Source organism: Jaculus jaculus, chromosome 2, assembly GCF_020740685.1.
Source record: "Jaculus jaculus isolate mJacJac1 chromosome 2, mJacJac1.mat.Y.cur, whole genome shotgun sequence".
Lineage (NCBI taxonomy): Eukaryota > Metazoa > Chordata > Mammalia > Rodentia > Dipodidae > Jaculus > Jaculus jaculus.
In genome coordinates, this window is record NC_059103.1 from 80,930,850 (window position 1) to 80,945,115 (window position 14,266).

Here is a 14,266-nt window from a genome sequence, read left to right on the forward strand (position 1 = left end):
AATCTTTCCTCAGTCTTGTGAGTGAAGGAATGATAGAACTGAGCTTTTATACCCAGCAATTTTGGCATTAGTGAGAAATAGTGATTATTCCTTTGAGTCTCAGCAGACCTCAGGAAGTTGCTATGGACTGGGTTATTTATTCTGTCACTGGGAAAGCTGGACGAGTAAAGGCCAGATGGTGTTACTTAAGGTATATATAATTATAGTATTTGAAAGTAAGGAGAGAATGGAAACCAGAGACCCTCACTATAAAGAAACTGTGACAATAGTTTGTGAGGGTGTAATGCATAAGTACTATATTAGTCTGAATAGTGGAGACCCCAAAGATGGTCACATATCAAACCCCTAGACTTGTGAACATGGGGCATTTCATACAAAAAGATACCTGCACCTGTGATTCAGTTAAGGAGATTATTAGGGGTCATCTGAAGCAGGGAAAAATAAAAGAGCAGGATATGTTGTCCCTAACTCAAAAGAAAAGAATTGAAAAGAATCAATTCTTCTATGTCACTTAAGATAAGGCGTAGAAAAATGTCCATTTATTTATCAACAGGAGCTTACAAAATTTGGAAAATTCCATAGATATAGGATTAAGTTACTGTAATAGGCAATATGATTTTAAAACATGGTAGACAAGATGATAGTAATGCAGAGTAAACTGAAATGTGTGCAAAGCCAGTAAGTCATTCCTTTATTTTGAACAGCATGAAGACTGGGCCATGTTCTTTCAGCACTTGAAAATTACTATCCTTCCCAGCAAAGAAACTGCTCAGTCATGACTCTACAGTGAATCTTGACACACATCTTCATTGTCATTTCATTTTCAGCACTACTAACTTTCCACTATAGATGAGTGAACCAGTGTTGACTAGACCATCCTGACCAGTTTAGCTTCACTAGATGACAAGCCCTAGCAGAAACTCTCACTGTTATGTAATAAACCCTGAGCCAGATCTACCTAGCCAACCAGGAAATCTGTCCCAAATAAACCAGGATATAATACATATACTTAGAACCATAAATTAAAATAGATGAATAGAGCACAGGTAAATTTCTAGAACAATTCAACTTGAAACAGTCATACATAAGAATTCTTTAAAATTGTTATTTAAAATATAGACCATGGTCCTTTGCCCTCCACTGGAGGTTGAGTGCAGCCAGTGAGTAGGCCAAATCCCTGTTCCCTGGGGCTCCTCCCAGTTTCTGGGTCCCATAGGTAACAAGACCGAGACTGAAGAAGATAAACTACCCCTAGCACTTCAGCCAGGCCACAGCTGAATCCACAGAGGAATGGGGAGACAAGCAAGAATGCTGCTTCTGTGCTGAACCTGATAACCAGCGCTAGGGTGTAGAGGACAAACCATGAGGATACTCAACACCTACCAAAGCAGAGATACAGAGGCTCCTAAGAGCTCATCACTGAAGTAGACTTAAAACTCACCTACCATGGCTCAGGAAATTTTGAGGAAGAGGAGGCAGAAAGATTGTAACAGCCACAGGTTGAGACATCATGGTCAGAGGCATTCCCCCTGCCAAAAAAAATAATTGTTCCCACAAACTATAACCCCATGTGGAGTACCTGCAATACCACTGATGAGCAATCCCAACGGAATGGGGGCAGGGATGAGGGAAAAGAGGGTATCGACACATGAAATATCCTTATGAAACCTCTTGATAATAATAATAAACATTTAAAAAGTTGATTCAATAGAATGGAAGGGTGACAGAAATATAGCTTTCTAACAAACATTCCAAGTGGTTCTCGTGTGGAAAAAGAGTCATTGGAGCACAATTTGAGAATTGCTGTTTTATGGTGCCATGGAATGATACACACATTATGATAAGGACACTGGGGCTTTAAGGCTGAACTAGGCTAGATAGTTTATGAGCAGAATATGAAAAGTTGTGAGACTTTAAGCACAGTTTTCATTTTTTATATATTTTTAAATATTTTTATTTATTTGACAGAAAAAGAGGGAGAGAGAATGGGCACATGCCAAGGCCTCCAGCCACTGCAAACGAACTCCAGACATGTGCACACCCTTGTGCATCTGGCTAAAGGGAATCGAACCTGGGTCCTTTGGCTTTGCAGACAAACACCTTAACCACTAAGCCATCCTCCAGCCCACATTTTTATTGAGAATATGTCTATGTCTGAACATTGTTAATGGTCTAGTGAGGCACCTTTTACAGCAGTTTTAGCTTGTCATGCATTTGCTCATTGCTCCTTTGTCATGTGTGTTATCAATATTGCTCATGAAGATTGTTGTTGTTTTGTTTTTCAAGGTAGGTTTTCATGCTAGCTGAGGCTGACCTGGAATTCACTATATAGTCTCAGAGTGCCCGACAACTCACAGTGATCCTCCTACCTCTGCCTCCCAAATACTGGGATTAAGGGCATAAACCACTACGCCTGGACTCATGAAGTATTTTAAGGCACATCATACTCCTCAAGTTAGTTCCCACACACATACTTGAGTATGGGTCTCTAGCTTCTTCTATAACCATATTATTCTCATGCTAAAAATTAAAAGAGCTAGGAGTGATTGCCCACTCCTTTAATCCCGGCACTTACATAAGAGACAAAGGAGAATTACCATAAATTTAAGGTCAGTCTGGGCTACAGAGTGAGTTCTAGCAATCCTGGGCTAGAATAAGGACCTAGCTCAAAAAAAAAAAAAAAAAAAAAAATCAAAAGCTCATCCCTATCACTTAATTCTTATTTTACATTTCTACTTTACCAATGGTCTTTTTCAAAACATAGTGTTGATTTGTTTCAGTCAAGATCTAAAAAGAAGTCCACACATTGTATTCCTTACTTTATAAGACGGTCTTAATCAAAGAGCTCCTTCTCATTCTTTCTTTTCTCTTCTTATCACAGACTACTTAAAACTCAACATTGTTCTATAGAATTGCTGCAGTACCTTCTCATTGCTGAGCCAAAGTACTCTACCAAAATTTTACCAAATTTTATTTTGGCTTACATGCTTTATGCTGGCAGGGGGAAGCAGGGCATTAACAGACGCTGGACATCAATATCAGGTGGAAAATAGCAGCAAGAAAATGAGGCAAACTTTAGCAAAAAAAATCACAAAAATGTTACATCATATGAGCTTGTAATCTTGTCTTATTAGTTAATAGAGAATGTACTACATATTTGTAAGCAAGATACTTCAATGGCTTAATTAAATTCACACTTACTTATTTCTCTTTAAAATAATACTTCATAAAGTTCTGTTGACTTTATACTTGAAACCAAGGTACACTTAAAATCAAAGTCTTCCTTAACTAATGGGAAGATTCATTAGTGACTCCATAGAGTAACAGGCTGGTCTTTCCATTGTAAAGATCTATCAAAATCTAATGTGTATTTCATGTCCTTCATTTATAATGATTGCCTCAACAGAATTTTTCATTAGAGGTGTATGTTTATTTTTCTAAATGTGTATTTCCTCTGCCGTTACTATATGTTGTGTTAGATACTTTTCTCCATGCTCCAGTGCTCCACACAGAAACAACTTAAAGGGAGGAAAGAATTATTTTTGCTGATGATGTAGAAGGTTAGTCCATCATGATGGAGAAGACATTGAAGAGGGGTTCAGTTCACACCCACAGTGGGTATGAAGCACAGAATGGTAAGCTGGTGTTAGGCGGGCTTTCCACTTTTCCCCAGCACAGAGAATGGTGGAATTGGTCACTTCTGTCTCCCTTAGCTAACCCTCTCTGGAAGTGTCATAATTGTTTTAGGCTTGGCGGAAAGGGGTCTACCAAACCTGTGAATCCCAATTTTGGGTTCTTTTCATCTTTTTTTTTTATTAATTAGTTTTGTACTCAGTGAATACAGTCAATTTGGTACCATTATTAGGCTCATCCATTACATACCCCTTCCCCTTGGCCCCTCCTTGTTGAAGTATATAGGCCTTGCATTCTGGAGTTAGCCCACAGTTATGGGTAGGATAAATGTCTGCATCTTTTAATAAATAATTGATGAAATGGATTTGAGAAGGATAAATTATGAAGTATTGACTTTATTTAGGGGGAAATCATAATCCATGAGGTTTATTTAGGATAAGTTGACATCTAGGAAAAGGCTGGGCAGTTCCACAAACACACACGTGGAAGTCTGAAAACAGAAGTCCTTCAAAAAGCAAATGAGAGAGGATTAAGAAATAAGTGAAGGACTCAGATATCAAAGATAAATCTTACATATGATCAAAGTGAGAAGGTATCCCCAAAACATGACACAGAAGGCAAGAAGGAAAATACCCAAGCCAAAGTAAGTATTTCTACTTTCTCAGCCAGGCTTGGAAGGAGGGACTCAAATGGATGTCCAGGCCCATCTGGAGGAACCAAAGGAAGAGAAGAGTGGGTGTGAGAGAGTGGAAGAGGGGACTCTGACATAAGGGTAACCTTCTTTATATGGATCAGACATTCAAACAGAGTGAGCCTTGTCATCAAGGTTAGGTCTGTAAGCAGAGATCTGATTGGTTCAACCTCAAGGGCTGACCCAGTGAAGCAGAGCGGAAGAAGCAGCCAGAAGTTATTGCTGGGAGTCTTACTGGTAGCCATCTTGGAGAGACAGACTAAGACCCAGGTTTCATTTTTGCCGAGATGAACAGAATGGCATCTCCTTGTTCCCGTTTTGGGCTCCATTCCCTCACTAACTGCCTGAAAGAAGCTAATTTTATCCTGTTTCTAGTTAAATAACAGACACACAGAGAAGTGTGCCTCACCACTTCTAGGGATCCTAAATCCAATCACACTGACAATGAAGATTACACATCATATATATAATTGTGGCAAAGTTTTTTTTTAATTAAGAAAGGCTAGTTGATTACTTTGAAATACAGTTCATATAGGACTTATAAGAGAAATAGTTAATTTTAAACATAAATGCTAGTTGTTAGTAAGGATACAACCAATGTTACAAATAATATTTTTTTTCTATTTTCTTCTTTATTTATTTGCAAGGAGTAGGAGAAATAGAAAAGAGACAGATGGAGAGAATAGGTGCACCAGGTCTTCCAGCCACTACAAACAGACTCCAGATACATGTGCCACTTTGTGCATCTAGGTTTATATGGGTACTGGGAAATCAAACTCAGTTTGGTTGGCTCTTCAGACAAGCACCTTAACCACTGATCTCTCTCCAGCCCACAAATGATACTTTTTTGCTCCTCTTTTTCAGTGTTTGCGACTTGATCAAGACCCTGTTTAGACTTCATCATGACATGGAAATTCTTAACATAACCTGAAAGTTAATGCATTTTGAATTAATATGCAATTTTTACTCCTCTTGAGAAATACTGGATTTAGTGGAATAATCATTAATATCCTAGAATTCATAAATACATTGGAAGCACATTTTATTGTGACTGGGAAGAGGAAAAATTATTTAAAGTTTCAACTGTAATTATAGGCCTCAAGACCTATAAAGACCTGCTTAAAATTATTTGAACTAGAAAACACAAATCCTACAAGGACAAACTAAATATACCTATTTGGGTTTTTGGTTTTTTTTTTTTTTGTTTGTTTGTTTTTTTGAGACAATCTCAGGCTTAGAGAAAAGGTACAAATACAGTGCAAACAACATTACAAAACCATTAGGATAAGTGGCCCCATCATCCTTGAACACTGTGGAGACTAGTCCCTAAAAGGCAGAGCATTCTCTTATATAACAGCCAAAATGAGGGAATTCACAGGTGTCATTAAAGAATTTTTAAGTGTTCCAGCTATGTTCTTTGCTAGAAAGGGGCTCAGTTGAGAATCAGACCTAGGATTGATCATGTCGACCTTCATCCTCTGTTAGCCTGGAGCAGTTGCTGAGATTTATTTCATTTTATTATCTTGACAGTGTTAATGATTATAAGCTCTCTATTTTCTAGAATGTCTCTGTAGAGGCTTAATGTTCTCTCTTCATTGGATTCCTACTTGAAAATAATATCACACAGTTGATACTCTGTCTCTACCTCCTAACAAATGGCACATAAATTCATTTTGTCTCATTACTGGCAATGTGAGCTTTGATTGCTCAATTAAGGAGATGCCAGAATTCTTCATGATACAGTTGATATTTCACTTGCAATTAATATGTATTTTGCAAGTAGTATTTATCAAACTTTCAGTGAGTTCATTTATTATGTTTATATAAATATATATTTGTGGATCCCTTTTTTCCCAGTGGCAGAAGATCTGTAATCATTCTTTGATACTCAAATTATCAAAATGTTGTTAGAAGCTGCTCAAGCACCGTCTTTGGACAAGCCTCCATCATTCTTTAAGCACTTCCTTATTGCAATAAGGTGTTTTAAATGCACATTGTGTGTGTATGTGTGTGTTTCCTATCCTAACCCTCCTATCCCTGAAATCAATCCACTCTCCCAAGAACCCTGCCTTTTGTTTGGAAACTTAAAATCTTAGGAATTAGATATGCTCATTGCTGATGTCAGGCTCTGAGAGTAAGAAGAATATACATAGAAATACATACAGGTATTGGGCTGGAGAGATGGCTTAGTGGGTATGGCATTTACCTGCGAAGCTTAAGGATTCAGGTTCAATTCTCTAGAATCCATGTAGAGCCAGATGTGCAAAGTGGTGCATGTGTCTGGAGTTTGCTTGCAATGGCTAGAGGCCCTGGTATGCCCATTCTCCCCCCCCCCCTTTCTCTCACTCTCTCTAGTAAAAAATTAAATTAAAAAAAATGCACAGGTGTGCACAGCATATCTATATTCCTGTGATTTTTATTCACATGCATTCAAAACTGTAAATTCATCTCAAAAGCTCCAATTTTAATCAAACACCACACCTTCCTTCACCTACATGTATGTAATGGTCTCAGTGAGAAATTTTCATTTTGTCTTCAATGATTTGCTTTTCCATCACCCCTTCTGTGTGTAACTAATCTGGTTGCCCACACACAGAGAAGGCCTCAGGCTGTATGGCTGCCTCATTCAGAGCCTATGAATATTCAACCTATTCCACACTTTGACATCCCAGTGCCTTAACCTTCCTTACAGACATGCTGCTCACATTTTCCAGGCTCAGGTCCTATACACAGGGGCTTATGTTCCCTCCTCATGTCAGATGCTTAGCTTAATCACCTAATGGAAGAGAAGAAAAGAGAAAGAAAAGGGAAGAAAAACAGACCCCAATTTAAAGGCACAAGAACTATATCACAAATTACATGAATGAACATACAGTACCTTGTATTACTAATGTACTGAAATTTACTCACCTAAATACAGAGTTGCCTCAAAAAGCAAAAGGAATTATATACTAAAGTATACTGGTAAAGCTTATAGATTGGGTCCAATAGTTTAAAAACATTTTGGAAATATTTGACTGTGGCCCATAAAACTGACACAAAGGAAGGTGGATATTTTGCAGTTGTGTTATGTGGTGGAGTTTAAAGTACAAAGGAAGCGTGTGAGGTACACAAGTCAGAAGGAAATCGGAACACCTACTCATTTGGTAATGGCATCCTGTAGAGGACTTCCTGGAGTAGCTCTCAGCTGGCACAGTTGGAAGAAGTCACTTTATGAGAAACAAAATGCAAAGAGGTGACAGACGCCTCCAGATTCCTACACTGCCCCACATACACAAATGATGGCTCATCAGTGTTTATTTTGGAACCTTGGTGTACAGCAGATTTCTACAAATTAAAATAATCCCTTCTGAAGGGAGGAGGAACTCAAGAGGTCCAGAAGAGCTGAATTGTAAAAGGTCATGACCACTCCCCAGAGTTATAGGAATGATAAACAAAGGGCAAACTTTGACCAATGTTAAATAGAAATTGAAATGTCCCTTCCAAAGGAGAGGGAAGAAGTTCAGGACACTCAGGAAGACAACAGGTCTGGGGAAAAGGTTGCAAGACACCTGCCCCCCACCCCAAGGCTCTTTGAAGGGAAAACTGCTTGGAAATGAAATTGTCAGAATGAGCTGTTTGCAAGTGTGCAGTGTGCTCCAGGTGGTCTGCAGGCCCAGGCCGCGCAGGGAGCTCCAGAAATGCAGCTTCCTTGAATAGTCACCTATGCTCTGGTGGGCTTGCCAGTGGTACAGCTGCCTTTATCTATGGTCCTGTAAGCAATCCCCACCCTGTTCCATAAGTAACCCCAATAAATTCAGTGGTTCACCAGTTTTGCTGTAATCCTACTTTGGTCTGTTGACTGTTCCCTGTTTGGGCAGGAGAAAAGTTGCCTGCAACACGCTTACAGCTGTAAGCAAGTAGTGTTGATTGAAGCAGCACATTTTATGGAATAGTGGTGTAGACAGCAACAGCATCAGTGGATGATTTTAAGAGTGCCCAGTCGCGCCTCCAAATCACTGCAGAACCACGTACAGACAAGACAAATGATTTCTTTATTCGTATGAGCATCGACGGTTTCCGGTTGGCTTTGGGGTTTTTTGTTGTTGTTTTGTTTTGTTTAGCCTGTCCTTAATTAACATTTATTTCAGTAGAGACAAAACACACACACATACACACAAATGGTTGGGTAGGAAGACCCTAGCAAGTTCCTGCCCACCAGCACACAGATGAGCTGAGGGATTAAGTATTAAGCATCGTTTGTACTCTGTGCTAGACTTCTCCATCTTTGAGACATATACGTATATACACCAGCCCACGTCATTCGTCGGAGTTCTTCTATCCAGTGAGTTCTAGATGGCAGGTTTGGTCAAGTCCCTGCGAATACTCAGGAGAACATTGTCAGTCGTCACTGGACACCAGCAAAGACAAGTTCCAGGGAGCTATACCTACTGTAACTATTTTTGCCAAAAGACAAAAGTCCTTCCAGGACAACAGCCTTTGGGAAAATGGAAAGCTTCAACCAGCAGAGATTCATAGCCACTCCTCTGCCTCTGGGCCTTGCTGGAGAGCGCCTGGAGATGGGGCGCGCCAGGGCGCCAGCCAGAGAGTGCCTGGAACCAGGAAGCTTCTGATTGGCTCTGTGCCACGAAAGACGAAAGAGAGGCTAATGCAGCGAGACCAGAGGGTTCCTGGGTTTATCCGGTCCAAGAGTACACACCCTTAACTAAACAGAGCTGAAGGAGTTGGTTATGCTGTGGTTTCTGGGCATTTGCGCAAGAAGCTCCGCGCAGTAGTAAACCAGGGGCTCTTTAGGCCAGTGGGTCCATTGCTGCGATGTGGTAGTATAACGGTGTCCAGAGCGCCTATCGCTCCTCTCCGAGCACCTGCCTCTGCATGTAGTCCAGAGCGCTGCGCTGTGTGTTGAAACTGCAAGATCGTGCCAGATAGCCCAGCCCTAACTTTTCCTCGGGGAGCTTTCTGCAGAATGCCCTCCTTAGGTAGGAGAACCCGATTTTGGCGTGCCACTAACTGTAGGGCAGTTTTACTTGCCAAGGCCACCCTGGAACTACACAGTGAATCAGTGAATTCTAGGTCAGCTCGGGCTAGAGACCCTACCTCGAAAAAAAAAAAAAAAAAAAAAAAAAAAAAAGAAAGAAAGAAAGAGAAAAAAATTAAAAGCTAACTAAGATCTGGACCAAGAGATGGTGCGAGGACGTAAATTGTGTGTGTGTGTGTGTGTGTGTGTGTGTGTGTGTGTGTGTGTGTGTGTATTTGTTTAAAGATGTTCCAAGACACCAATAGTTTCCTTTTCACTCTGATTTTCAGTTCTGATTTTTCTCAGTACCGTACCTAAGAACGTATGAATGGAAATGGATTCGTGCGCATCCGCACGTGGTGTGTACATTACATACCCACAAGGGAGCGATCAACGGTTCGGAGGGAGCCGCGCTCCGAGCTGGCAGGTATCCCCGGCCCCTGGCTGCTGCGGTCGTCCGATCCCGCCCAGGCGCCGGGCGCGTGCGGCGTGGCCGAGGCCGGGTCGCCCCAAGGTCGCAAGGGCGAGGACATACTCAAGAGCCCAAGTTCAGCCACGCAACCAACATGGGAGTTTCCTGAACTAAAGAGGGAGGGTGTTAAAAAAAAGAAAAAAGTGCCGCGCGGGCGCGGGAGTCGGGGCAAGTTTTCTCTGGGTGTAAAAAGTGTTTGATTGGCTGTCCGCACGCGCCGGCCCGCGCGCTCCATTGGCTGAGCAGACACGCGACCGGCGCGAGGAGGGGGCTGGGAGGCGAGCGGGGGAGACACACTGGCGCGTGCCGCTTTTTAAAGGGGCGCAGCGCCTTCAGCAACCGGAGAAGCTCGGGTGCACGCGACCTGGTTGGTGTGTGATCTCCGAGACAGAAAGGGGGAGGGAGAGGGTCGAGGAGGAGGGGAAAATATATATATAAGATTTTGCTGAAGAGATACAGGGATTGTCCTGTTTTGTTTTGCTTTGCTTTTCCATTGAACTGGGTTGCAGCACCTCCTCCAAAGTTGCACCTCCGAGCCGAGCCTTTGGGGTGCCATGTCCCGCCTGCTGCATGCGGAAGAGTGGGTTGAGGGGAAGGAGTTGGGGGACCACCATCGCCATGCCCAGCAGCAACATCACCTCTCGCAACTGCCGCCACAGCCACCTGCTACCCTGCAGGCGAGAGATCAGGCAGGATACCCGGCCGAGCTGTCCCTCCTGGACAGCACCGACCCACGCGCCTGGCTGACTCCCGCTTTGCAGGGCATCTGCGCGGCACGCGCCACCCAGTATCTGCTGCATTCCCCTGAGCTGGGTGCCTCGGAGGCGGCGGCGGCGGCGGACGAGGTGGACGGCCCTAGCGAGTTGGTAAGGAGGAGCGGTGGAGGCCTGGGCAAGAGCCCTGGGCCCGTAAAAGTGCGCGAACAGTTGTGCAAGCTGAAAGGAGGAATGGTGGCGGACGAGCTGGGCTGCAGCCGCCAGCGAGCGCCTTCCAGCAAACAGGTGAACGGCGTGCAGAAGCAGAGGCGGCTGGCGGCCAACGCCAGGGAGCGGCGCAGGATGCACGGGCTGAACCACGCCTTCGACCAGCTGCGCAACGTTATCCCGTCCTTCAACAACGACAAGAAGCTGTCCAAGTATGAGACCCTGCAGATGGCCCAGATCTACATCAACGCCCTGTCCGAGCTTTTGCAGACGCCCAGCGGCGGGGAGCAGCCGCCGGCGCCCACGGCCTCGTGCAAAAGCGACCACCACCAACTTCGCGCCGCCGCCTCCTTCGAAGGGGCTGCGGGCCCCGGAACCGCGGCTGGGGCGCAGCAGGCTGCCGGGCCGGGCCCCCGTCCCAGCCCGCCTGGGGGCTGCCGGACTCGCTTCTCCGCCCCGGTCTCGGCGGGAGGTTACTCCGTGCCGCTGGACGCCTTGCACTTCTCAACTTTCGAGGACAGCGCCCTGACAGCCATGGTGACTCAGAAGAACTTGTCTCCTTCGCTGGCCGGAGGCATCCTGCAGCCGGTGCAGGAAGACAGCAGCAAAACGTCGCCCAGGTCCCACAGGAGTGACGGAGAGTTTTCCCCGCACTCCCATTACAGTGACTCGGATGAGGCCAGTTAGAAAGGCGACAGCACCCTGAAACTGAGGCCCACTAGGGCCCTTTCCCAGTGCGCGGGAAGCCCCGCGGCTACAGGTCCCCCGCACCCTTTGAGTTTTGTTCTGCGATGGCCGTTGTTTAGCAACCGCTTGGCTTCAGACGGCAGCTACGTAGATGGTTGTAAATGCCGCGCAATCACGAGCGCCCCGTGGTCCAAATTGTCTGAAGAAAACTTGCTGTTAAAACTTTTCCCTGTCGTCCCACCTTCTTCCCTTGTACTTAGATAACAGTATAATTCTATGTAGCCATATGTGGCATCATTTTATAGCCCATATTGCCAATACGCTGCTAAAAATGTCGCATTTTCTTTGTTGCTGGTTTGGGTTTAATTTATTTTTTATGCCCTGGGCGTCCATCCTTGTGTGCTGCGCACTCGCATGTGGGAGGGTTAGCCTCCCGAAGTTGTTTCCCAAAACGCTTTATGAACTGCAAGGTCAATGCTTTCGACGTGAATTATTACTATTTACTCGTTAGAGAGGACGACCCATGGGGGTCTGTAGTGGATGAACATCTGCAGTATGTACATCGGACCACGAGAACGTTGGCGTCCTGTAGGAAACTTGGCGCACGCACTTTATCAGTTGCTGCTGCGGCTCTGGGAGAAACTCACTGCCAATCGCAGACCAGCCTTTTATTTTAAACACAGCCACTTATAATCTTTATGCTCTTTGCAAATGTTTGTTTTAAAAAATGAAAACTAAAAAAAAAAAACTCAGTAGTGTCAAAGGTATTTGTTTAATTTTATTTTTGCTTTGTTAATGTTAGAAAACATTATTTATTATTAAGAGTTTGGTACCATTTGTACTTATCTTGATTCATTTTTTTTACATTTTCTACTCAAGATCATTTTATTTTAATTTAGCAAAGCCAACTGCCATTGTTTTATGTATTTCCTTTTGCAAATGGATAAAATAAACTTGAAAAGTACCTTTTACTAGTCATTTATTCCATCTCACTAAACCATTAAAAATCTTTTTTAAGTGACATTGAGGACTTGAAGTATTATCTGTAAATTTATGCAACAGTTTTGAAGAATGTTGTTAAGTCTAGTATCTGACACAGAAAAACACTGGAGTCAATCAATTGCAGGTAAAATTTTTCCCAAATTTGTACATTAGTTTCCATCTTGGTAGTCAAGATTTTCCCATCTTCTTTTGCTCCAAGACTTAAGAGTCGCTTCAAGGAAGGAGGTTGCTCAGGTCTTCTGTGAACTGATGGGTAGTTAACCTCACCAGAGTTAGCTTTTTAACTCACAAAACTAGCCAAATTGAAAACTTTCCAAATCTCTCTCCTCTCTCTCTCTCTCTCTCTCTCTTTTTCTGAAGATAGAAACATGACATGAGGCAAAGGGGAATTGAGGATCGTTGATTCAATAATAATTAAAAGCATGGCATTTGCTCTAGGAAACTGTTTGCCTCCACTCATATTCCTTTTCCAGTTTGGAAAGCTAACATTTGCCTCTGTTTTGTGCGAAAATGTTCACATACATCTTAAAGTCTCATGCTGAGAGACTTAACAGTGCACATCTTCACCAAGCTAAATCTACGTGCATAGAAAGAAAAGAAAGCAGACATTTAAAAAATGCATTTAATTGCCAAATTTGGTAGTAGAACTATTCATTAAACTAAAGATTCAGCGATGTTCTAACAAGCATCTCTGGACTTGAGGGCGGGCGAAGGAAGCCTCCAGTATCACCTCCCCAATAAAAAGTGAAGGGTTAGTTTCTACTCTCTCCTGTGTTCCACTTCCTGGCCACCTGGAGGAGAGGAGAGTGCCAGGACCTGCCTGTGTAGGGAAAGCAATGCTCTGAGAGTCACAGGTCTTTTCTGGTCTGGAACAGAGAACTGGTAACTATCAACTTAGTGACCATTTGGGCACCGAGGCACCCTGACATAACTACAGCTGGCTTCAGGGAAGCCAAGCTCCTTTGCCTGGTACAGCCAGCTCTCTGGGAGAGATGAGCAATGGCTGGCGACACTTTCCAAGGACAGAAACTGTGCACCTGTCCTTTAGATAACCCTTTGCACCTTCTGAGTTTGCTGTGCTAAGATAAGCATCAGGAATCTTGGGCTGCTGAATAAATCAAGCAGTGGCTTCTTTTGTATTTCCATTTCACTCTCAAGAAGCAAACCAGACAGATATGATAGACAATGACCTAGCAGGATACTCTTTGGCTACTTTTATAGTTATTTGGCTCTGCGTTTTGAGGTACATGAAGAGGGAGGGAGGAAGAGGAGAAAGAGATTAGGAATTCTTTTACCTTGTAGGAGCATGACAAGAGGAAAACACTTGAGGAAAAAAAAAAAACTGTTGTGATTTTTCTTCAAAGAAAACTAATTAGTTTTCAAAACCACTTATGCCCATTTTGTGTCGACCAACGAGGAAAACAACTGTCAAATTTATTGTCTTTCTTGGACTCCGAAATCATCAGCTACAAAGGACAATGGGAACATCCTTTACAAATGCTTTTCTAAATGAGGAAATTTCTGCCCCTAATTTGTCCCCAGATCACACAACCAGAATGTGTCCATCTCCATAAGTTAATCTTTGTGCTCCTAGTCACCAGAGTAATGCTGCTACAAACATTTTTTTTTTTTTCCAACAAAGCTAATGGTTGGTAACTGAATCCCTCCAAAGACTTAAACGGGTCAACACTGCCAGAATCAGCAGTACAGTGCACACGCGTTCACATGGTAGTGGCACCAGAGCTTCCTGTCAGAGAGGCACTTATGATTTTTCTCAAGAGAAAAAGCACAACAGAAATATCGAATTGGAAGTTCCATATCACACTGATTAAACTGTGTCT

At 43.1% G+C, this 14,266-nt stretch overlaps 1 protein-coding gene across 1 annotated transcript; it reads left to right on the forward strand.

The window, feature by feature from the left end:
• Positions 1–10,367: 10,367 nt before the first annotated feature.
• Atoh1 (atonal bHLH transcription factor 1) lies at positions 10,368–11,423 on the forward strand. Its single transcript, XM_004658562.2, has one exon. The coding sequence runs from the start codon at positions 10,368–10,370 to the stop codon at positions 11,421–11,423; it is 1,056 nt and encodes a 351-aa protein (XP_004658619.1).
• The last annotated feature ends 2,843 nt before the right edge of the window (positions 11,424–14,266 follow it).